At 33.1% G+C, this 26,835-nt stretch overlaps 1 protein-coding gene across 1 annotated transcript in view; it reads left to right on the top strand.

Annotated features, from left to right (window-relative positions):
* Window positions 1–26,835, top strand: part of ANTXR2 (anthrax toxin receptor 2) — a 149,085-nt gene that overhangs the window by 13,690 nt on the left and 108,560 nt on the right. The window contains exons 4-7 of the mRNA XM_023530896.1: window positions 6,240–6,321; window positions 6,787–6,894; window positions 7,014–7,082; window positions 7,854–7,934. Coding sequence (XP_023386664.1) covers window positions 6,240–6,321; window positions 6,787–6,894; window positions 7,014–7,082; window positions 7,854–7,934 — 340 coding nt within the window. The remainder of the gene's footprint in view (window positions 1–6,239; window positions 6,322–6,786; window positions 6,895–7,013; window positions 7,083–7,853; window positions 7,935–26,835) is intronic.

Raw genomic sequence — 26,835 nt, 5'->3', positions numbered from 1 at the left:
TGGTTTTAGATGTCCAAGAACCTTATTCTATTGCCAAGTGGTAATAGGGCTTTGTCAGATTCAAGGGGAGAGGGGATAAATTCTATCTCTTGATGGGAGAGTAGGCACATAAAGAGCGGGAAGCAATTGATGGAGGTCATAGTTGGAGATTATCTACCACAGTTTAGATGAAAAGTAATATTGAAATTCCAAGATGAACCTCTTTCTGAAATAAACATGCCAGTTCAGAGAAAAAAATATAAACCTTGTATATAACCAAAATAACAAATTAGATTCATAATTTTGACACTAGTCTTTAGATTCTAGTGCAACCTATAACCCATCTCAGTAAATTTTGAATGATAAATGTCCCTTTACTTTTATTACCTATTATTAACCTCACCCTCTCATTCCTCTTATTTTTATATAAACTAAAAATATTTCGTTTATGAATAATATTCTCTTTTACTTACATTCTCTTTTCCTTTTATTATTTTAATGTTACCACTATTTCCTTCTTGAGTTAGATTGACACATTTCCCTTTTCCTCCATGATTTTTATTAGTATTATTAAATTTACACTCTCCAGGACCTAAGAATTAACAATATGTAGAAATACTTTGGTAGTACAATGTGAGAGTGAAAGTTTTATTTATTAGAAATGACTATAAATTTCCTAAAATATTTTAAAAATTTATGCTATAAAAGAAGTATATTTTGAGAAGTATATTTTGAGATGCTTAACTGTTCAAGAGCAATACTGAACACTTATGCATATGATTTATGGCTTATCTTACTTAATATAAATTTTTAAAATTCTATGTGTTTTATGAGAGACTAGTAAAAGGATTGTTCTCGAATGAGGCCTACACACTGTGACTAACAAGGTTAATAATTCATACTTAGTTCTCTTCTACTAGTAAAGAGACAGGGGTACAGTGACTATGTATAAACAGTTGGTACTGATTGTTGAACACATGTGCCACGTGTTCTACTAAATGTCTTACATATCCCTTTAATTTTTGTAACAACTCCACTATGTAAGTACTATCATTATCTTAATTTTTCATGTGAGAGAAATGGAAGACCAGAGAGGCCAAAGTTACAAGACTAGTAAGTGTTAGTGCTGGAATCGAAGCCAAGGCCTTATCCTTGACCTTTATGTTGCACTTATCGTTTGATGCAGAGAGGCATGATGAAGGAATTAAGGGGTCAACTTGATCCCTCACATATCATGTGATAAAAGAATAATAGGTAATATTTATGTAATACTTACTTTGTATCAAATGCTTTACCTCATTCAGTTTTCAAAGAAGCTTTATGGAGTATTAGTGTTACCTTTATTTATATGTGAAGCAACTGAAGGATGCAGAGGTTAGATAACTAGCCCAGGCACACATACCTAGAAAGTGGAGGAACAGTCTTACTCCCGAGCCTGGAGTCCATTATGCCATCTGTTACCTCAGATCCAGCCTGCCACCATTTATAGGTTTTCTAGGAGGGCAACATAGCAGTGTAAAGGAGAAACTAACGAAGAGGGTTTGTTTTGGGTGCTACTCATTTCCTTTTTCCCCTCTCTCTTTCTAATACTTCTTTTGTCTAGGCATCCACTTCCTTCTGATTGCTCAAACCTACCAAATAGCATTATATTATTAATATCATCGTAGGTACCTAATACATATCTGTAGAATAAATGATTGCAAACTCCACTGGGGCAGGCATTGTTATTTACATTTTATGGGTGTGGAAGCTGAGCTCCAGGAAATTAAATAACTGCTGATGGTTACGTAGTTCATTAGTTGCAGAACCAGAGCTTCAGTTCATCTCTGATTTACTCCAAGTTCTGAACCTTTCCACTGCATTATAAAGCTTTCCATATAATTCCTTTCCAGGACTTTCTCCTCACCAAAGCTTCAATATAACACTTTCTTTTCTCTCTTCTCTTTCCTTTTCCCTCCTTCTGGTCTCTACATCAAAATATTTCAAACCTTAGTTTGCTGAGTGAGCTCTCCTTGGAATCACGAAGAAAGTAAACTGGGTGAAAAATCCTACCAACGGGAATAACTAATATCAAGAAATAACAACAATAGTGGCTGCAACTTAGTACTATTATGTGCCAGTTAATCCTCACAATGGCCTCATGGAGTAGATATTTTCCTCTTTTATAGATGAGGAAACAAAATAGGACTTGGAATTAATCTGTATTCTCTCTGGCTGTAAGTCATACCATCCCAGAAACTACATTTTACTGTTAAAAGATTATCCTGTCACCCAAAAATCCCTTCGGTAGGACTGACTGACAAAATAAGTAAGGAAAAGAACATTCCAACAACATGAAAAGGTTTTCAAATGAGGTTAGGCCAGAGGTTCTTAATTCTGGCTGCATATTAGAGTACTCTGGGGAGTTTCCAAAAAATACCCTGACCTCATCACAAACCATGCAAATTAGAATCTCTTCAATGAGAGCCCAGAAAGATTTTTTTTTTTTTTTAAACTTTCTAGGTGATTCCAATGTACAGCCAGGGTGGAGAACGACACTGCATCTGCAGAGATGTGTATAAGAATAGCCATGAACTTGTAGAATCATGGTGTTCACATGTGGTGGTGCTCAACAGATATGTATAGATAGATTGACTGAAATTTGGAAAGAGTTTTGAAATCTGGGAAGTTAAGATGATGTGCATTGAAAAATTCAAGTACTATAGAGGTATATTGTATAAATGTACATCCTTGGTCATGAGTAAAATGTACATAAAATTGTGCCTTAATTATGCTAGTTTGGAAAGTCAGAGTTCTCTGCTAACCCTTTTATTATACTGTTATTTATAAAATTATATCTTTATGTTGGTTATGACATCATGAACACCTTTCACAATCCACAGTGTTCTACGGATGGGGAAAAGCCAGGTATGTGGCTCAGCACATGGTAGTTGTAGTTGCTACTTCCTTCCCTTCTCTTGTCTTCTGATCCTTTCCTTTCCCTTTTTATCTCTTCCTTTCTCTACTCAGCAGAGAAATTTGAGAGATACTAACAAGGACGAAAGCGTTAATTTTATAGATTAAAAAATTAGTCAATGTGTTTTTGCAAATCTCCGATCAATACAATTTATAAAGAAGAAAGAGTTGATAATAGAGTTTGGGCCCCTGATTCTCAACAAAACAACCAAGAAGACCAGTTTTTATATACCATTTTGTTTAAATTCTTTCTCTTTCCAAAAATTATTTGAAGTTGCACTGAACATAACTGCAGAAAATCAATAACATATAAAAATGAGAACCTTGGAAAAGAGAATGTAGCAATATGATAACCATAGGACTTAGCAGAATTTTGTCAATGTGTAAGAAATTTACGGTGGGTTTCCTGGTAGGGGAAGAAACGGTTTACATAGGCGTAGTTAGTAGAAAAGAGGAAGTATATAGAGATTACTCAGGAATGACAAGAAACTTCCTCCACAAGACCTCATAGGGGACATTTTGTGTCAGAATAGCAGCATCCTTGACTACAGCTTCAAAATAAATACCAAATAGTTTCATTATTGCTGTTCCTTTTAGCTGAAGACATAACATTAAAGCCCAACTCAGTGAGGTTGATCTTCGAAAGAAATGTCAAATTTGAGCAGATCTTTATAACATATTCATTTTTTCTTCAATTATTTTTACCATTTCCTCCTTGTTTTCCTTTATTAGAGATTTAAGTCACAGTACAGATGAATGAGTTCTGTTTTTAACCTAGCACATAATTTTGTGTCTCTCTGGTAAATGTTTACTAATAGAGAAATTTAGAATTTATTTTTAGTTTCTTGGGATCCTTCGAAGGCATGAGATCTTCCTTGTCTCATTTTTGTTTTCATTTTCCTTAAAATAATGTTTGTTGATGGAAGAGAGGCTGACAGACTGTGTAGTTATGCTGGAAGGAGGCAAGACCAGGACTCATGTGGTTGATGTTATTGGTTGTGGGCAAAGAACATCTTTCCTTCAGTGACTATGCAGCTACAAAAGTAATGGTGAGATTTAGTGCAACTTAAAATATTATGGTGGCAAGTGTGAGAATGGATAAAAAAGTAAGAGATGCTCTGCTTCTTCCAATTAAATAAACTAGCAGAGACCTACCTTCCCAAAAGACTCTGAATTCCACATTTGGCATTTTTTTTTTTTTTAGCCTAGAGTCTTCTGCTGGTGTTGTCTGATCCTCAGAAGGAATGGTGAACTGAATTTGAACTGAATGGAGAAGGCGATTTTTGCCATGCAAAATTTGTTTGTGTAAACTTGAATTTCAGTTGTCTTTTTCATTTTCTTTTTGGCAGCAAACATTAATGCTTGAGGACACGCTGCCACTCATTTCTGGGAAGCACCAAATATTTGGTTTTTATCTGTATTCAGTTTCAAGTTGTTTCTGTAGATACTAAACATAAATATTTAGATAAAACAAGCTTATAAATTATGTAATTTACTCCATCACTTGTGGAATTATGAATTTTTTCCTGTGATAGATTGAAAAATTTATTGAACATTTATTTTGTAAAAGACATTATAATAGTAATAAGTGCAGAGTAGGGAGATACATTATACATATAGACATGGGGATAGCCCACTGTAAACTTCCACTCTAGTTGAGAATTGAAAATATTAAATTAGTTTAATTATTTTAAGTAGAATGTTTTTAAGAGGCAAAATTATTCATTATAGTGAAAGTTTAACATGCATATGTTTAGGGCATCATAGAAAAGAGAGTATAATGAAGTTAAAGATAGGTTCAGAATAGCTGGATTTTAAACCAGGTATTAAAAAGAAACATCATCATGGATTAGTAGAGATGGCTGAATTAGGAAGGAGGAAGATTAAGGTCACGCTTTGAAAGTTTTCTTATGTTTTCTGAAAACTTCTTGATTTGGAGAATTCACCTGATAACATTACAATATTAAAATATAAGCAATAAGTTACTTTTAAAATGTGATTGAGGCTCTGGTGAATGACTCATTTATTGCAAGTATTTGAAGCACAACATTGTAACATGACAAAATAATAATAATAATTAATTTAAATTACTTTTGCCATGTGTTTTAATAGTGTATGATGTACATATATAAAATTTGTGTACGAACCCAGTAAGTTCCTTAATGATCAGATTATACATTTTTTATAGTGTATAGTTTGTGTAAACTTGAATTTTAGTTTTCTTTCATCTATCATTCATCATCCTCAGTAGTGGGAGTACCCTTCATGTTTTATTTAAAGAATTACACTTTAGTTTTATATTTCTAGAATTATGGAGAAAGGTATTTTTCTTTGCTTTTATTTTAAAACTAAAATTCTGAAAACAATATATTAAGGTCTCTCTTCTGATCTTTTAAAGTTAAAATTTTAAAAAGAAGTTTTGAGTTTATTTTGGATTGTTTTTGCAACATGATTGCATTTATCTTTTAAGATTCTTGCTTTTTTTTTTTCTTATTAAAAGGGTTTCTGGAACCTATACCTAAAAGAAACCTGAAAAATGGGTCTTCTCTGACTCATACACACAAAATGGCTTTTAACATTGTAGTCATTCTTCATTTAGACATACTTCATTGGGGCAACTAATTAGTCATGATGAAAAAAGGTTCTGTTTTTTTCCTCTTTTTAATTCATATTTCCTTTCTCAAGAATCCATTGTCATCCATCCATCCATCCATCCATTTATTCTTTTATTTGTTCATCAAATATACATCGAGTACCGATAGTATTTAAGAAAATGAGCTGTTGTGTGTGGATAGGTCAGAAGTGCTACAAAAGCGCCTACATCATGAGACTTAAAACTTTGGGAGACAAAATTAGAAAATGTTAATTTCCACAAATAAGGATTCAGTAACATGCTTTAAGAATTTACAGATAGCAAAGAAAATTTGTACTTCTTAGGAAGGTAGAGGTAAACGCTTCAAAAATACGTTTCCAGTGAAACTGACCTATTTAATCCTTGTTTTTTTTTTTTTTTTTAAATGAAGGAACACGTTTTATTCCTTCGTATTTAGTAAAACAAATATTAATAGATATCTGTTCTCAGCTCAAAATGCCTAAAATATGCTTAGGTTTTCAAGACATTTCACATCGTAAGTACTTTTATTTTTTGTAGTTAAAATACAGATGTTATTAAATACTCATTAAAATTACAAAGTATGAAGAGCTATCTTCCCTCAAAGTTGCAATGCTGCCATGTCTTTGAGAAGTGCTTATTGTGATCTTTGCTCATTTTTCTTTCGTTTAATATTATAATATGTTATTTTCAGAGGCAAAATCAGTAAAGGACTGGAAGATTTAAAACATGTTGTTCCAACAGGAGAGACATACATCCATGAAGGACTGAAGCTTGTAAGTTCTTTTATATTTATGAGTATGGGAGAGAATATTTTCTTATTCTGCAATGAAATAAATTATAACTCTCTAGTAAAACTCAAAGACCACTTTACATTTTATCTTAGAAAAAATTTTTTAATGCTTTTTGTTCTAGGGATGAAACTCATAAAAAAACATTATCATGGTAACAAGAAAAGTTTAGATGACATTTTGCCTTTTAAGGAATTTTCTATTTTCTCTGTGGTTATATTTAGACTAGTCAACCAAAGTTAAAAATCTATGTCATTTACACTCGATAGTAACTACTCTATAATGTAAATAAATGAATATTTTAAATAAAATAGTTAACACGAATATTGTGTTTTAAAGGCCAGTCCATAATATTTCAATTTTGTCAGACTTACAAATTCAGCTTGATAAAACATACTGGTTAAAAGTTAAGATTAAATCATGAGTTGGATAATTATTCTTCATTTTCAGGCAAATGAACAAATTCAGAAAGCAGGAGGCTTTAAAACCTCCAGTATCGTAATTGCTCTGACAGATGGTAAATTGGACGGTCTGGTGCCATCATATGCAGAGAAAGAGGTGAGTATTGAACTGAAGCTATTCTTTACACCCCAGCCTTCTCTGCATGTATATATAGCCTGATATGTATATATAGCCTGATATTTGAATAATACGCCCCCCTGCCTCTTTCTCCATAGGCAAAGGTTTCCAGGTCATTTGGGGCTAGAGTTTATTGTGTTGGTGTCCTTGACTTTGAACAAGCTCAGGTGAGTACAGCAGATCTGCAGACTTTAATCTCAATCACATAATTGTCTTAAGGATAGTTTATCTAATTCTTTCACTGATGACTTATTATGACACAAATTGGTTGTTGAAGATTTCCTATAAAAATGGGCGTTTGCCTTGATTAATAATGTCTGATTTTGGCAGGTTTCATAACTGAAAACAATACTCTAAATTTCTTGAACATCTATTTAGTTTGGAGTACCTAACATAGGACAGATATTTGGGTTAAAATAATATGAGTACTCCCGTTCTTTAACTCAACTAACAAGATCATTATGGCAGTCTGATTTAGCATTTCAATTTGATGTAAAGCTGGACTCTTAAAAGTGTGGGAATTTGAAAAGTTCACTTATATCTTTAATAATTTTCCTTACAAAAAGCATTTTTTTCATGAAGTTTTAAAGGTTTATGTATTAAATTTTTTCCCACTCACAAAGTGATTTTACATTTAAATTTTTGGTCGAACATGACTAAGCCTCTCGTGTCTTGTGACATTTACATTTAGTAGAGCTCTGCTTTGTTTTGAAATTGAAATTTGAGGCCAATCTAAAAGGGCTGTGGCTAATCTCAGTTCATTTCATCGTGATACGTTGAGAGTAACATTAGTACCATCATCTTTAATTCCTGACAGACTACATTAGTGAATTAATCCTGCAGTGTAATTTTTCAGAACATAATTGAAATGCAGTGAGGTTTATAAAGTATTATATGTCTCAACCACACTCAATTACATTTTCTTCCTTTTTCTAAAGCTCGAAAGAATTGCTGATTCCAAGGAACAAGTTTTCCCTGTCAAAGGTGGATTTCAAGCTCTTAAAGGAATAATTAATTCTGTGAGTATTTCTCCATAGGTACAAAAGGGTCATAATTTTAGATTTGTTTTAAGCTGTAAAAAATAATCTTGATATCCAGTTCAGGTGGTCATTATTTTGAAGAAAGAGATTAAGAAGGAAGTTTATATTATGAACACAGTGTAATCCTGAAGACCTGGATTTTGTTCATAAGAGAGATTTGGCATTAATTCTTGTAAATTGAGCTCTGTGAGACTGTGATTTTAAGTTTAAGATGTTCATAAACAGTCTCAGACACTTCCACCCCTTGAGCATGGAGTTCCTCACTGTCTAGATATCTCGAGCATTTTATAGGCCTTGTGGAAGAAGTGTAAAATGAAAGTTTGGACTGGAATGTGCGATTACTCCCTCTTTCCAATATAGTATTTCTCAGCTATCAGTCAGGCAACTTGGACCAGCAGCGGAGTATTTAACTGCTATTGTTCTTTCCATTGTAATGATTAATAGTTTCACTGGCACTCGTAATATTTCTATTTCAAATTCAGTTGAGCTGTCTCTGGTGATCATTAGAATATGGGCTATCCTAAAGAGAGTACGGGGAAGTGGAGTGATGAAATGCAAAGCAAAACTCCTGGGTTTTCACAGCTGAGGTTTATGTTTCGTTTTACTGCCTTTTGCTAGAAGCACTAGGAACAGTTGCTATTAAGTATTTATGATATTTTGGTAAACATCATCCTAAAATGGAAGTGAATAATATATATTCTCTAAGCCAAAGATTTTCCTTTAATCTTTAGGTATTTATTGAAGGAAAAAAAAAATCTCTGGTTCTTCTGACTTTTGGTTCAGGCATTTAAAATTTCTCTTTAAAGATAATGTTTTTCAGGAACACAGAGTGAGATTGGATTTGGTTTTAGTATCATGTAGGCTTTTTTTCTTTTCTAATTAATGGAGCTTTTCAGATAAAACATATAATTTGGTCCTATCGCATATCAGTTCTTCTAGTGAACAGGCCAAATGTAAATGCAGAATGGAACAGAGATTTTAGGAGCGTACATATGTTATTGTACATATATTAATTAATATTAATTTTTAGGAAAAATTGCAATATAAAAATAATAAATATTTTAATAACTGTATTCAAGATAAATACTCTACAACTATGATTTGTTTTGAAATATAGGAAAATGAATGGACAATGCAAAAGAGAGGATATATTTTAAATAGAACTTTATTGTGCTTGGGAATTTACAATTATCTTTATAATTATACTGGGAAGGAGAAAAGACCTCTCTGGGTTATACCCTGGGAATTTTTTTTTTTTCTTTATATAAAAAAGTTTAATTTAAAATTTTCCAGGTAACTGATTGTCTTTTCAAAACTCTCTTTTAACTAACTGAAAACAGACTCACAAATATAGAGGACAATCTGGTGATGGCCAGAGGGGAGGGGGATTGGGGGCTGAGAGAAAGAGGTAAAGGGCTAAAGAAGTATAAATTAGTAGTTGGTAGATGGTCATGGGGATGGGGAGCAGGGCACAGGGAATGCAGTCAACAGTAATGTAATGGCTATGAGTAGAGCCAGAGGGAAGTAGAGTAACCGGGGGTCATTTCATAAACTATATAAATGTCTAACCAATGTTCTGTATACTTGAAACTAATAATAAAATAAAATGCTCAAAAACTCTTCTCTTTTAATGGGTTATGACTACAGATTTCTCCTTCTAGAAATTTGTAATTGACAACCAGAGGAGGTAAAGTTGTTGTTGCTTTATTATATTTATTTGTTAAATTTCAGTTTTAAAAATTTCATCAACAATTTTAGGCAATGGAATTTTTAACTGTAGTCTTTCTTGCCTGAAATTGTTGATGGACTTTAGCTTCAGTAAGTTATGTTGAAAGATTTAGCATGATATTAGAAAGACTTGTGTTATTTTAGCTATAAATTACAAACAAAGCCTCTTGAGTTTCATCTGTCAGGAGCTGATGAGTATAGCTTTCATCTCAATTTAGTTAAACTCCAGCTATTTTGTCACAAAGGGTGGTGTAAATTATTTTCAGGGTAGTCAGCCTCTGGGGAAAACCTGACAGTAACTTGGCAAAGTTGGTAGGTAGAAAAATGGAGCTTTTACAACCAAAGTTGATCTCACTAATGACTGAGATTTTTATCAACATTATGATAGTTTGGGATTTTTGCCCACTTTGTAGAACTTTAAGGCACTTTAATCACTTTATCTCTCTTCAAGGCAGAACATGCTCCACACGATAATATACAAAAGCTATAATTCTGCCTGAAATTCAAGCTGCATTTTATACTTACAAAGTACCATCTTATCTTTAAAAAACTTATATTTAGTATTTAAAACAAATATAGTATCCATTTCAGGGTAAGGGCAGACAGAAAAGAATATCCCTCTATTTTTTATGATTTACCAAACTAATAGATAAAATTGTACTTGGAATGTATTTATACAAAGCTAAGAAGCAAATGGAAGAAATGAGAAAATTTAAGTCTTTCAGATGTTGGTACCATGAAGGCAAAATATTTGCTAAAGTGATAGATAATTTTTTTCTGGCTAGAAGTTATTTAAATACATCTGGCCTCATTAATTGTCAATACATTAATTTATTTGAAGTTAATTCGTAATTGAGAAACATTGATAACATGGTTTTCCTGTTTTCTCTGTCCTCCCCACCCTTCCCACCAAAATCTATAACCTGAATAGTCTGGTCCCCTTACTGTAGAGGATATCACATTTTGTAAAGACATAGTGTTATCGAACAGAAAGTTTGTCCACCCAGCACTGTCAGAGCCAAACACTAAAAACACCGAGAATTGCAGTGGGAAATATTGGCTATTTTATTATGAATAGTGCCACACAGGAGAATGGAAAGCTAATGCCCAAAAGCCCAAACGCCTCCATAGTGTGTAGGTTACAGAGTACAAGACACAATGAATTAGGGGGTTTCGGGATCGTGCTGGGAGCTTAATGGTTAGAGGTGAGGTAAAGGTAATGAATCACTTTTTTTTAGGTCTTTAGGGCAGTTTTGAGGTCAGTTCCAGAGTCCTTCTGTCTGGTTTTATGGGAAAGTAGCCAGGGAGTCATTTCACCTTAGGACTCAGGAGCTGAAACATAACTTAGGTCAAGATGTTATCTTTAGCCTGCAGTGGTCCAGACTGTGAGACTATTAGTCAGGTCCGGCTACTTCTCCCACTGCCTCAGGGATTGCTGATTATCTGGGGAGAAAGGCTAGGTCTCTGAGGGGTATATATTTAGAGAGAGATGATTTCTAGAACTAAGATTTAAAGCTAAATTTAATCAAAGTCATTAGGACCCTCGGTTTCATTTGTTTGTCTAGAATCAACTTCTTATCAGCAAGGATACAAGTTTCATTTTGGAGCCTTTCTTTATTGCAATTAAAAAAAAAAAGAAATGCTAGTGGTTCTGTCTTTTATAACTTCCAAAGCAAAGGACTAAAAATGGCCTTTGTTATATTTGCATGTTAACAATTTAATACCTTTGTAAAACTAAATTGATTTAGACAATCATTTTAATGCTTTATGTTAATTTGGAAGAAAAATATCATTTGAAAATTTTTAGATTTCTATCCAGGCAAACATATATGATGTTTTTGGGAACATTGATTTAATTTCCAATCTTAATTAGTACTTATGAAGATTTAAAATTTATTATTATCTCAAGTAGATATTGGTGAAAAACTTTCCCTCTTTTTCACTCTACTTTTACCATTATCTAATTTATTCTTCTATTTACTCATTTATTGAGCTCTTAGTATGCTTAGGGCATTGTGTTAGGCTTGGAACAGGGGACACATACTTAAGTAAGACAAATTCTCTACTTTAAAGGGGCTTGAAAATAATGATAATTTGAGGTTTGGAATATGGTGGTCCCCTGAAAAAATTACTAAGTGTGGGAATTTGGAGGAGGGGTATTTCAGTTAGTCACCCTATGTAATAAAAAGAAATCCTATAATGCAATTTGTGTTAAAATGCCAATATGGCTAAAGTTGACAGGAGGGTGGGATAAGTTTGGTTCTGTGAAGTCTTGGAAGGCTTTTTGTGGTGGGATTTGAACTGTACTCTGACAATTAGAGTAGATTTAATTAGAAAAAAAGAACACAGCTTTAGGAGCAGCCTGGGCTGAGTGGCTGAGGCAGAGGAGGGAATGTGGCTTGGCTTAGATTATGGAGAGATATGGAGGGTAAACATTGTCGGGTAGGTTGGATCCAGATTATGGAGACCCTTAAATGTTTGGATGGGGAATTGGCACTTATTTCATAAATAATTGGAGAACCATAGCAGATTAATTCATAGCATGAGATTTATATGTTAGCAGTGAATGTTTAAGAAGAATATTCTTATGATAATGTATAGGCTGATTTGGAAGATGGAAAAGTGTGTTGTAAATCTCTTACAGTAGCCTTTGTGAGACATGGTGAAAGGAAACCTAATGTCACAGAGACAGTGTAAGATTGGGACTAGGAAGACCCGAGTGTGAGTTCCAACTCTGCCTCTGCCTGGCCATGTGAAATTGTGTATATCCTATAATATAATTTGATTTTAAAATTCTCATTAGTCAATAGGGATAGCAACATTCATTTCATTGAGTTGTTTTGTGAATTAAATGAGATAATGATTAAGAATGATCTAACTCAGAAGGGTTGGGCTTTAAAATATTTGGTAGGAAGCTAGGACGGGGTGTAGTATGGGGTTATTGATCCTTCTGTAGGGCAGAGAGAGATGGCCAAAACGATCAATGATTTAGGTCTAGAAGGGTATGGAAATGAGAGTATCAGATCTAGCAAGTGGGTCCTAATTAAAAGGATTTCTAAATGGTAGAGCTGCCTAAAGTTAAGTATCTGTCTGTGCCATAGTTCCAGATCCTAGGCCATCAGACTAGGACACAGTCCACAACTAGGAAGAGAGATTTGGTATTCCCAAGACAAAAGCTAGTAGAGTTTCAAGCGTCTGCATTCATTAAAGAGCCACATTCTTGTGGGGGAAGCTGTAGTCCTAATTAGTGATTCAGAGTAGAAACCTAGTTGTTAGGGGGCCAGTGGCATCTCCTGTGGACCACGGTTCCTCAGGGTTTATTTCAGGCTCTGAGGATTCTAGGTCTTTTACTATAAAACTAGGTCAAAGGCCTTGAGGGAAATGACGAATAAATAAACTCTCTGCCCTGTTAAGAATCTTGTCAGGGACTGGGTGGGGCTGAACCTCTAGGTGTAAAATCATTTTGCTGAGTCAGGCTCTAAAGGGCCTGGCAAATGTTAGCTGGCAACTATTCGTTACTGCTGTTATTATTGTGATGACAGTGAAACTGGAAATGAAAAGATAAATTGAAGAAGCTTTAAAAAGTTAATAGAATCTGAGAGCTCACTAGATATATGATAAAAAGGACAGAAAGGAGGTCAGATGTAACTTGGGCATTCTGACCCTAAGAATAGCTAGAAGCTGTGAGAGTGAAAGTTGTTTTCCCAGAGGGGCCTCAAGTGTTAGAGGACAAGGTGGAATTGGGCAGAAGAGCAGAGGGAGGTTGAATTGGCCCTAGGAGGAAATCTTGGTGGGGGCTGCCCCTCAGGGAATAGGAGGTCCAGTGAAATGTCCACATCAGAAAACTGCAGTTTCAGTCAGCGTTCCTCTTGTTTTCTCCCCTCCCATTGCACACAAACATAAGGATGTAATTTTTCTATTTTCCATTTTGGTTATCTTTGCTGTTTTAGAGGGTTTAACAATTATTTTTGGTTTCTTGGAAAAGTGAGCGTAGGACTTTAATTTGAAACTGAAATTTTACTCAAACTAGTATAGGTCAGAGTGACATGTGAGTGCCACGTAGTTTCTGGTTCAGTGTTTCATAATGCAGTGCTGTAGAAGAAAACATTAAAAAAATTTAAAAACCAGGATTGGCGAATAATATGGAAAGAATAAAAATCAAAATGCTCTGTGGTGACCTCCCTCTTTTTTTCTAAAAACAAGACCATGGGATGTTTTTCTCTTTGCAATTATTTCCATAATTTTTTTTTATTTTGATAGAACACCTCAGAAAGTATTAAAAAGAAGAGATGAATCAGTTGTGAAGCTGGTTTTATAAATAACCCTGATCCAAAAGAATTAAGAACACTGAACCCTAGGTGATGGCAGCAGCAAATGCCAGAGTTCCTCAGTACCTAATGGGAAGTACAGGAGCATAAATGGGAAGGGAATGATCACTCATACGTGTAGGAAATTTAAATAAAGCTATAACAGATTCTTTATAAAGGGATAAAGGTGCAATATACATTTCAAAAAGTAACTTCATTCCTAGTGCTAGAAATATAAGCTTCATTTGACCTTTGGAGCCAAATCATTTTTCTCAGTAATGACTATTGCTGTTTTGAAAAGTATCCGAGAAAGGTGTCTAAACCATGTTTAGTGGAATGAGAAGACATTGCAAAATCATTTTCTCCACAGGCAAAAAATTTCCATAGAAGAGGGTACCTAATAAACATTCTGATAAGACCCTAGCTTAAGTGATTTTATCAGGTCTGCTATGAATATCGACTGCTTAGTTATAGAAATCTCTATTTATAAAATCATGGTTTGATGAAAAATCTAAAACCTGAGCTAACTATAAAGATATATTCACAGGAGAAAAAAACAAACTGGTAGTACTTACTCAAAATTGGAAATCAGTTTCCAGGAATCCTTTTAAAAAGGACCAGCTATAGTGTGAGGCTCACTATAAATCAGATTCTTCTGGGCTTCTGTTTATCTTTAGTACTGAATGTAGATGAGAAGTCTCATTATGACATCTTTCATATTAATGGTAGGAAAGTTAAAACTGTATTTCCTCCCTCCTCCTTTTTATTCCTAGTGCCTAATATGGCATTGTGTAAGCAGTCATTGCTTAATTCAAATTTATCAATGAATAAATAAATAAAATCTATGATCCCTGAAAATATTTTTGCATTTTTATAACATGTGTATGTAAGCATTGAAATATTAACTCTTTTTTTTTGGCCAGAAAATACTTTATTTTGAATTGACTTCTGATTCCATGTAACTTAGGTTTCATCCTCTTATTTATATTCCACTGTATTAACACTTTTGGTTACGAATGACAAAAACCAAGTTCATACTAGCTTAAAGGAAGAAAAAAGGAAGTTATTAACTTATATGAGTGGGTGGTCCAGAGGAGGAAATTGCCTCAGGTGCAGTTGGATTCAGGGAATCAATCCATATTCTTAGAGTCTTCTCCCTTTGTAAATTTTACCTATGATTCTATATGCCTCATTCTTTCATTCACAACAGTGTCAGATGAAGGTAATTGCCAAAGGTTTTAGACCTACATGGTCCTCAGCAAGCACATTAAAAAGAGAGAGCTATTATCTCTGGGCATCAGTATGTTTGGTCACAGATAAAGACTCTGATTGACTCAGTTGGGTCAAGTGCTCGTTCCTGTACCAAGTACATTGCAAGCATTATTTGGACCAGCTTGAGTAACGTGCCCATTTCCATGATAAGAGTTTGGGAGCAAGGTGGTGAAGGAGAAGGCATCTTGATCCATAGTCTCACTAGGACCACATGGAGTGGAGAACAGTTTCCCCAATAGAAAAGGAAACACTGTTCATAGACATGTAAGGATGAAAAAGTATTCTGGGTAGAAAAAAATTAATAGCTATTACAATCCAATATATTCAAATATATTTAAAATATTCTGACATATATTCTAATAAGACATTCTCTTCTAAATTTCAGTGAACTCAAAAAATTAGATTTACTTATTTATTTTATTTACTGAAATTTTATTATGTTATCTTGACATCCATTATCTAATGTTCTATTTGCATCTGCACTATAATTTTACTTAATACTAACATTATTCTTTTCTTTATTTGCTTGGGATTATAGTTTAAGGAAATCAAATATTTATTTATTTTTGAATATATAACTAGAGCTTTGTGATATTTTGTGAGAAAACAAAACTGGCAACATTGGGTTAATAGCCAAAATTAGTGCCAAATGTTTATTTATTAATATTAATCCATTGGAATACAAAAGGAGATGATCTTTAGAGGCTCACCTGTTCTCAAAAGAAAATTTAACTGAGTAGAAGGACATCGAAAAGGAGGATAAAATGATTAAGATTTATGAGTAAATGTGCCATCAATGTAAATTATAATTGGTAAATGCATGATTTCTCAGTTATATCTTATTTCTCTCAAATATTGTAATTCTTAATTTATTCAGAAGCATTTATTGAATATCTACTGTGTTCAAGATATTTTTCTGGGTGTTGGATGACAAAAATGTATGTGGTACCCTTGATTTTCTGAGTTCACAGTTTTTAGTCACATATGTTTGATTATAAAATAAATAGAAAAACTGATAAAGATTTTTTTCTATTCTTGTTGATTAGGGAAATGTTTTATTTGCCACTGGAGTTTTGAAAAATCAAATGGAATGAATATAGACTTAGATTGCTTGGCAGATCTATTTCATGTTTCAGTTAATAAAACATGAGAGTGGGCAAATTGGACTAATATGAAATAATATATGCGTTAGAGTGAAAAATATGTTTGGATTCAATTTCTTTAGATTCTGAAACACATAGTGCATTTATTATTACTTTATACCATAATTTCCATGCTCTTTTCATGGAAAATCTATTCATCATTTAAGAAAGCATCAAATGATTATTCTGAGTTTGTGCTGACCAAAAGAAAAAAGAAAGGAGAGGCAGATAAAATTTGTTTGAAATCACAATCCATTTTTGGTGTTTTTCTATGTCATCGTGGAAAAGGAAGACCTGCTAATATGATTTCTTATGAAAATTCTAATTGTGAGAGGTAGAGGAACTTAAATGTCTTTTGGATTTTTTGTTTCATAGTTTACGATATGGGAAAAATTTCACTAACCTATAATCAGAACTATGCATCTGTTATGTTTTGAGCTGAGAACAGTAAAAGGCAATGATTACAACTTACATTCTTCCCTAGAGTTCTTAGAGTAAAAGTTTGTTTAGAAATTTGTCACTCGTGCTTGTACTACTCACTTACTTGCAAAGGAAGGGAGAATCCATATTTAGAAATGGTTCGGTGCAGAACATGCCGTATTGAGCAACTGGTGTTGTGAAGCTCCAAGCAGTTTTTAAAATTGAACTCAACTAAAACACGTGATTACAAATTACAATTGTTTTTCATTGAAGCATTACTACACTTAGAGGAAAATATATTTGGTAGGATGTTTGGTAGCCAGAGAGAAAATAAAAATTGCATATCTGTTTATTGAAAGGTAAAAGGCAAACAAGAAAAGATTGTGAGAAACATCTTCCAATTGTTTTAGCTGCTTATTCTATCACAAGCATGGCTAGTTACTACAGCTTCATTTTGTTGGGGACTTTAGAACTAATGCTGTCCAGTGATTTTTTTTTTCCTTATGAGATTTAAACTTGGAATATTTTATATATTTGGATTGAACCAGAAAAAAATATTTGCTTTTTAGATCTTATTATTACTCATACTGATATTTTCTGACATGCTATGTCATGGTAATGAGAAATTTCTACTTGTTAAGGACACACCCAGGGTGCTGGTAAATTATCTGTAATGTTCTGTCATAGGTGTTATTATGTACCCAAAGTTGGTGTTAGAAAATTATTGCCATGATAAATATTTTGAATTTTTAATAAAGTTTTAAAAATGTTAGAGATGTTTGGGTATCATTGAATTTAAGTATAAGGAAATAATCTATTTTGAGGAAAAAAAATTCTTATTATTTAGAATTGACCTTAAATATAATACTACAAAGGAAATTATTCAATGAGATTTAATATCCTTTTTCTCTTTCCATATATCCTATTTAGAATTAGCCCCCTTTCTAAAAATTAATTAATTAATTAATTAATTAATTAATTTTATTTTTAAATTAAATACATTGGGGTGATATTGGTTAATAAAATTATATAGGTAATTTATAATTATATTCAGTAATACGTCATATATATATTGTATTGTATGTTCACCACTCTAAGTTAAATTTCCTTCTGTCACCATACATTGACCCTCTTTATCCTTTACCTCTCCCCATTTCTCCCTCTCCCTCTGGTAACCACTAAACTGTTGTCTGTGTCCATGAGTCTCTGTCTTGTTCGTGTGTTGCTTTCAGTTTTATATCCCTCATAAAAGTGAAATCATATGGTTCTCAACTTTTTCTGTCTGACTTATTCCACTTAGCATGATAATCTCGAGATCCATCCATGTTGTCACGAATGGCGGTATTTCATCTTTTTTTTTATGGCTGAGTAATATTCCATTGTTTATATGTATTATATCTTCTTTATTCAGTCATCTATCGAAGGACAATTCAGTTGTTTCCATGTCTTGGCCACTTTGAATAATCCTACTGTGAACATCAGGTTGCATATATCTTTATAGATAAATGTTTTCAAATTTTTTGTAGACCCTTCCTTTTTAAAGAAGATACATATCTTAAATTTATATTTCTCTTTGTGCTGTTTTTGTTTCTTTTTCTTTAAAAATTTTCCTCTGCATCTGGCTTAAACACTTATGCCTGCCATTATCAAAATCTGAACAATCTAAGTAAGTTTTTCTTTCATTGTGTGTAACTGAAGATGAGATTTGATTAATTCAAGTAGCTGCTTATTAAGCTCTGTATTTTTTTATAAGCTAAATGTTCATTGTTACACACTCCATTTATTTGTCTCATAGTCAAAATGCTCATGGTTTTTATTTGAAAGTTCTACATTTACTTTTCAATTAATTCAATAAACATTAACTGGGCAGCTTCTATTTATAACATATTGTGCTATATACTTTCTTATATTAGATCGATTTTGAATGTGTCGTATTTTATTTTTTGTTAAAAAAGTATTTGCCAAGTTTCTTCTGGCATGGGCCCCATCGTATTTTCAAAATATAGTATCCTTCCTATTGTCATTTAGAAATTGGAGAAGATATAATTTTTAAAATCTGTCTTGGCTTATATTAGTTGTAGGAAGTATTTTTTTTAATATATAGCTGGATGCCTGATTTTTAAATCATAAGGCCTAGATATTTCTCCCAACTTCAGCATAAATTTCAAAGATATTCAAGGTCTTAATATATTATTATAACTGAGGTATCATTGACATAAAATCTGTTAGTTTCAGGAAGTGTACACCATCATAATTTGGTATTTGTATATGTTGCAAAGTGGTAATAGTAACTCTGGTTAACATCTGTCCCCATGAATTTTTTTTCTTATGAATAGTTTCCTAAATCATATTTTGACTTCATCGCTTCATCTTAACTAATTCCATGTTAAATTTTATCTTGGATATATCCCAACTACAACTCTCCACTAATTAATCCTGTTTTATCTTAAATGCCAGAAGAAAAAGTTCATAGCTATATCCATTATATGCATTTTTTCAGGCTGTAACGTGGCGTTTTCTACTTCTTACTTGTCCTGTATTTGTTATTATAACATGTGTCCATTATATAAACATGCCTAGAAACTTATAAGATCTCAATCAAAATATAGTTTCATATGTATCTTAAAATCTGTAAGAAAAAGAAATAAATCAAGTCAAGATTCTCACAAAACATATCCTTTGATGCTATCTGGTTATTCCTGCTATAGATGGTTCCTTGACAATACTGCCACTCTACTTGGTTATTATTCAGTAATTATAAAGATCTGACTGTAATTCTACAGACAAGTAAGATAAGAAATTGCTTTATAACCAATGGGGCTCTTGGAAGAGTTGCATCTCTGATTGAGCTGTGATCCCTCCCCCACCCCGCCCCAAACCTTGCTAATTCTGACTCCAGAGTGCAGGTCTGCCGCTTGTTACTTTGTATGCAAATTTGGCCTACTGTGAAATACTGAAATCTGACCTACTGTGAAATACTGCAATCTGACCACATGACTCTAGGTGTAGACTCAATCCAAATTAATGTTGAATATGCCTGAGAGTGTACAGAGTGAAACACCATTCTGTAATTCCAAGTTGGGCTTCAGAGAAGGGACAGCACAGTGAGTCACAGGTAGTTGCACTACCCTGTGAGTGCAACTGTAGGTTAAAAAGGTTTAAAGACCCTGTGGTTCACAAATATAGTAGGGAAAGAAACTAAGAAAAATAATAACAGAGAATAGGCCTCCTTCAGGTACACCTGTAGGCAGACCTTGTTTTCCAATGTCAGCATCCCATTTTAGAAAACATTTTCCCTCATGCTGCTTGCATTTCTTGTTTTACTAATGGTTACATTGCCTGAATTTCCATGTATAGAGATTTTTATGGCTAAAAAAAGTCCCCTTGATTTTTTCTAGATATAATCCTCTCTAGGCTGTTTTAAGGATCATCAGTTCACATTCACACATTAGTATGAATGAGTTCATGAAATGCAAATAGCTATATTGAAATGGAATATTTTAGGAGGTAGGGCAAACCTGGATAGTGATTGTATTTAGAAATGGAGTGTCTATGTGACACAAAGGGGTAGGGAAGGACAAAGACTAACCTATTCTCTCTCGAAAAGTTGCCTAAAGGCAGTTTCGCATCCAGAAAAAATACAGAAGAACCAAAATAAATTAAAAAACCCAAACTTTTGTTTCTTAGTTCTGAATGTCTGTCCTTTCTGTTCCCAGGACTCAGGGAAGTTCTAGAGTTTTTGAACTTTGAAGCCTAAATGCCATCCATGTCATTACTTTTAAGAAAAAAATGTGTTCTAAGGTCAAATACCAAATTAATCTTTCTAAAGACAGCTTGATTTCGGTTTTCCAAGTGATTGCTGTGTCCCCAGACAACAGTTAGGACCTCTAATAGCATGTCGTTTTAGTATGGCCTCTTTTGTCTTTTAGGTTCTGGGTGATGCTGAGAAGTAAAAGTATAAATGTTTTAACGGCATAAAACAATTTTGAGATAGAAAGCTGTAATAAAATAGGATGATAGAGAAAAAAAGAAATAGAGGGCACTGCACATTTGAGTATCCTATTAATTTGTATGATGATCTAAAATTTTAATTTGTTCAAAGTCAGTGGTATTGGGAATTTTAAAACAAACCTATAAAGTCCCCAACAAATAAAAGTCAAAGCTTAGTGACATTCTTTTGAAGATAAGAAAAAAGCCAGATTTTAGATTGTTTTTGATAGTATAAATGGAGTCCAGGCAAAACAGGCAAATAAATTTCACTAGTTTATTAAATATTAGGTTTTATAATGATTAGATGGTCAAAAGCATGGAGGCTAGTAGAGTGCATTGATTAGAAGAATGGGCTTTGGACTCAATCAAACCTGGAGAGATTTGGCTCTGCTATTTAAAAATTAGTTGTTCTTGGACGACTTTTAAATATCTCTGTAAGCTCCAGTTTCCTCATCTCTTCTATGAGGATAAAAATAGTGTATATTCATAAAACTTGAGAGGATTAACTGAAGAAATTCAGATAAAGTACTCAGTTCAGTTCCTGGAACATAATAAGTGCTCAACAAATGGTAATTTTTATTACCATTGTTAGAAATTCATTTGAATTTTTGACTGCTGACATTTGTACTAAATTTAGAAAGTTTGGCTTATCATCCGTGTTAATATTTGAGGATTTAAAAGTAGAGATTTGGTAATAATGTACATATTATTTGCATTTTAAATATTTCTTAATACCAATATCACTTTTTGAGTGAACTGATGCTTTTGAGTGAACAGATGCTTCAGTAGTATGCTTTTTCATGGTGAACATCAAGTTCTTTGCCAATTTATATGTATGTATGTATGTATGTATGTATGTATGTATGTATGTATATATCTATCTATTCCAAAATCTCAAATGATGCTATTTTGCATCTAGTGTGTACATGACTTAAAGTGCCCTGGCTTATCTTTAAATTGGTCTGTGGTGCTATCAGCTCTCTCTGATGTCAACTAAGACTGACCTTTAGTGGAAACTATTTTCTGTTTCTATTGAGATGTAATGAAGACAGATGGCAACACATATTTGAATAAACATCCTTGCAGGATCCTCCGTTGTACAGGAAGGGCATCAATTACCATAGATGGGACACCCGATCCAATGTTTAATCAATTAATAACAGCATTTAATTTGCTAAAAATTATCTAGAGTGTTGAAAATATTTGTCCCTCTCTGTCAGTTGTCATTTAGTGATGATAATTTTACTGTAATAGACCCATTTTGATATCTTGTACATTTGAACTTGTGAAATTACTTAGTGAGAATATATTATGAACTATTTTGTATTTATAGGACCAATTGTTTTAAAATTTAATAATGTAAACTTCTTGCATACAGATATTAAATTATTTTGACTTTTAGTTATTATTTTCTTAACAGAGGAATATGATAAACTGTAGATGAAAAAACCAGTTAGAAAAAATGTTATTTCCTAAAAATTCTTACACATTCTTCTTTCTCGTCTCTCCCCACAACATTCGCCCCTCCCTTGTTATTTTCATTTGGAAATGGTTTTGGTGAACTTTGTTTCAAATTACGAGTTTCTAGATTTCCAGCATTTACAATTTATTGAGGACTAGGTGCTTTTTTCTGTAAATCAGCTTTATTCTGCCTTGTCTGGTCCTAATATGATGGTTGCTTTGCTTACTAGATAGGCATTCTTAATATTCTCATTAATTCATGCATCCAGTCTGTGTTCCCTAAGCATTTGTTGGTTATACTGCATGCACAAAACAATGTGTGAGTCCTGAAAGAGTTGTGCAGTATAATATGATCCCATTTCTGTACGCAAAGCTTGTCTTCTAATAGAGGAGGTGATTCATCCACTCAAATAATATGATATAAGGTCCAAAGAAATTTAGAAAATGAAAATAAACTTTAGAGAAAGGCAAGTAATGGTCTGTGGGGAATTCAACTGCTTTACATCAAGTGGTGATGCCAGTTTTATGACTCATGGTCTAAACTGCTTGGCTTTCAATGAATGTGTTACCTGAGCTACTTTTTTAATTCAATAATTTAATTTCTATGAAACTCCTTTTGTTAAAATAATTAAGTACAAATATGAACAAATATAAGTGTATTCTTATGTATGAATGTATATTATACAAGTTATTGCAAAATATAACCAACCTTTAGCTATTCTTAATCTTTGCTTAATATAACTTGATTTTTTAAATCTCAAGACTTGAGTGCAACATAAATTACTAAATGATCCTAAACTTTTTCTTTAAAACCATAATACCTTACAAGGGATTAACAGGGTCTGACCATCCATAGTCCTTGAAGGTATATATTCGCTCTTAACGAGAGATCCATAATGAAAATTGTTCATTTGGTCTTGCTATTGGAACTATCATTTAAAAAATGTTTTGATGGATTACAACAAATTAAAAGAGGAAGTCAGCATACACACGTTTGTCTTAAATATTATGAGATCTGACTTAATTATGGTCAATACTGGTATGAGAGAGAAAACCAACATTTCAGAAATTCACACAGGTCATTCTGGGATGCATATTCTTTGACACGGCCTTTGAAAATTCTCTTGGCAATTTCTCTATTTATCTTATTCTAAGGAATTAAAAAAATGATTTCTGTTTCCAATAGATTCAGACTTTAAATCCATCTCATACTTTTCCTTGATGTTTGAAACATTGTTCAGTGATGCTAACACAGAGGTGTGGCTAAAAAATAATAAATAGATTGCAAACCTAATGACGTTGTCTCCTTAATAGAATCTGTTTTAAAAGAAATTTCTACGGCACTTCTAGCAAACATAATAAATTTGGGGGCTTTGTGTTTTCCTTTGACCTTCTATTTTGGTAGCTCACTGTTCTCATTTTTATTTCAGACCAGCCAAAGCTAAAGCTATAATGCCCCCGTCCCATTTTTTGTTAGTCGGAACCTTTTTAGCTTCGTATTCCTTTAGCAGAACTTTTCTATTCTATTCCTTTTCTAGCCTTGTTATCTGAATTATGTCAAAATATTTAAGAGTGTTAGTGATTTGAAGTACTTTCTCTCCAAGAGGGCACATTAACCTTTCATAATAGCCTTCAATTCTTACCTCAATTCTTAATTAAACAATGGTATTCACCCCTCAGAGGAGTGAGCGTTGATAGTAAGAGAGAGAATAGCAGACTCAGAGGAGGTGTATGGGTACTGAAAGGTTTTTGGGTGCCTATGGAATCTCTTTGGTCATTTCTGAATTTAAATAGACCTTATGCAAAACTTCTTAGATATAATTTTTATCATGTTTGTTTCCTAATCACTAAAACTTCAATCACTATGTGAAAAGTGGATTCACTGGGAAACGAAGAAAAAAAGTAGAAATGGTACCCCTATTCTGAGATGCATATTCAGCAACAAAAATTGCCTGATTTGACCCAGCTGAGTTTTAGAGTCTGATAATATATATTTCCATTGTTGTTGAAGAAAGCATTAAAAGCATTATTTCCTGCTATAGTCCTTCCTTCCTCTTCTAGTTATGAGCAGGAGATGCTAGAAACCACTGAACATCATCTGTTTTCAGCTTCTGTCAAGAAAGGAATGTTGTTCAAAGATCATCTGGAATTTGTCTGATTTCGATAATGTAGCACAGAGCAGTTCCAAAAATAAATCCTGGCTTATTGTGTCCATCAAGAACAGCTTATTTCATCATTGTTGTTTTTCACTTGTAGCCTTGTGCCTTGTATGGTGGTTTCTGTTTCTCATAACAAGCTAAAAAGAGCCATTCTGTTTCTATGCTCTGGGAATGCAGGAGTACAGAGTCTGTGTTTTCGAGAATAATATTTGGCTCATACAAGGAGACTGTGTTTTGCAAATGTAATGTCTGATACATATATGGGGTATTAGTATCCATGGGAATCGAGGCTGAGAAATCAAATAGAACTGACAGAGTCAAGTAAAGAAGTTTTTATTTATTGATATTATATTGAACCTCTTACTAGAAAACATATTAAGGTAGAATAATTAAAACAGGAGGTCTCATTTGCCATCATGTTTTTCCTTGATGGGGAAAGTCTGCATTGACTTTATGGCTATCAGGAAATGTTAGTTATGTTTTTGTATCCAAGGCTGGACTTTGAGGCAACACTCACTTTATCTGTGCTATCTGTATTCAATCAAATAAAGATTCCTACAGACTATACTCTTAAAGTTTATGCTGAAAAACAACACAGAAATTTGCCAAGAGCTTGGTAGCTGTATATGTAACGGTGAATAGATTTTCTCTGCCGTCTATTGAAGTTAAGGGGAGCACTTCAAGGTTATTAGTAACTTTATAATACAGTTCGTATAACATAATTGGCTTTTATATCTTGGTCTTCTTTATTTCCTTTTTAGATACTAGCTCAGTCATGCACGGAAATCTTGGAATTGCAGCCCTCAAGTGTCTGTGTGGGGGGTAAGTGGTTAGAATTTAAAAATACCATGTAAGAAAATGTATTTTTTCCCTAGTTAAAATATATGATTTGAAACTCATGTTGGAAAGAGAATAGCAAAATTAACTTTTTTGGCATCTTTTTCTGTAAGAATTTTTAAATAATTCCTTGAAATATTTCTATTTTAAATTTAAATTTTTAAGATTGGAGTGTTATTTTAAATAATGAACATATTGTGTGACAGGCTTTTAGAATCTTCTGTATATTTAGTTCATGTTTGAGACCTTTCCTATGACAAGTAAAAAAAATGAAATTTTTTCTTTTATCTGATTGTACAAACAGTCATGTATCTGTAAACTATGAGTTTCATGCTTTGATGATCTGGCCAAAGTACAGTATCCACTAGCTCAGGGCGCATAAGGAAGTGACTTATGGCTGGATGGCAGAAAGGAAGCAGGTGGCTTCGTCACCTAGTGCTAAGAAATGACTCATGTTTTAACACCTTAAAGTCATTCTTACTCAAAGAGAGTATGATTGTCTTTGGCTTGTTCTATTTTTCTAGTCTGACCTGGAATTCATTTTAACTTGACTTTGCTTAGCAAAGGAATAATATTAGGTCTGGTGGGGAGAAAATGTGCTGTATAATTTACCAAAGAGCCTCCCAAATGCAGGACATGGTATTAAGTTCTGCATCTTAAATTTCCTGAGTTAATGATTACTGAGATGTCTAAGAGAAATAGTATATTTGAACATCCCAGTAGGTTTATAATCCCTGATCCACTGAAGGGGAAACTGAGGCAGAGACAGGTTCAGTATTTGCTATTAGTAATTGTTCTATTAGACCTTGGTCTGTCTGACCCTAAATCTCATGTTCTTTTTACCAAGTCATATTTTGTTTTACATGTTTTTATTTTAACTTACAAGTAAAATTCCTTTTATAACACACTTAATGGAGAGTGGCATGGCAATATTTTTTTCATAGTTATATACTACATATGTATTAGATTATGTTAGATAGGTGGTTGAGAGGATTAATCACTGTTAAAACAGTAATATACCATCTTGAAGCTAAGCAGCAAATATTTCTTTGCCAATCAAGATATTTGATCAGTTAACTTTTCTTCTGAAATATTATTTTACTCTAACATTTAGTGACTGCTCCTATTATAGACACAGAGTGCAATAAGTTAAATCTACTTTCTTTAGTGACTGGCTATAGATTGTTAGTAGTCCAAAATAGGTTACCTCTGATGAGTCACAAATTTGTATGCAACAGAAAATGAAACTGGGATTGGTAATGCGAAGAAATTGGTAACAAACTCTGTATGGAGTGTCATAGATTAAACATAACCCATGACTATTCTAAGAACCGAAGCACAGAAATAATTAATTTTCTTTACATTCCTATACCTCAGTACCTGAAAGTAGAGAAAAACAAAGAAGATTCTTTTTTGATGATATTTTCCTAAGGATAGAATTTGGGAAAGTTTGTATTATATCTGTCTGGGAATGACTTAATGCCTCAGTTCTAATATCTTGCTCACTATTGGAAAACACTGTTTAAAAAATGAAATGCTTTTCTATGTGGCAGTGAATGATATC

This window comes from Pteropus vampyrus, unplaced genomic scaffold, assembly GCF_000151845.1.
Source record: "Pteropus vampyrus isolate Shadow unplaced genomic scaffold, Pvam_2.0 Scaffold56, whole genome shotgun sequence".
NCBI lineage: Eukaryota > Metazoa > Chordata > Mammalia > Chiroptera > Pteropodidae > Pteropus > Pteropus vampyrus.
Note: the sequence above shows the minus strand (reverse complement) of the source record. Positions and strands in the feature narration are given on the sequence as shown.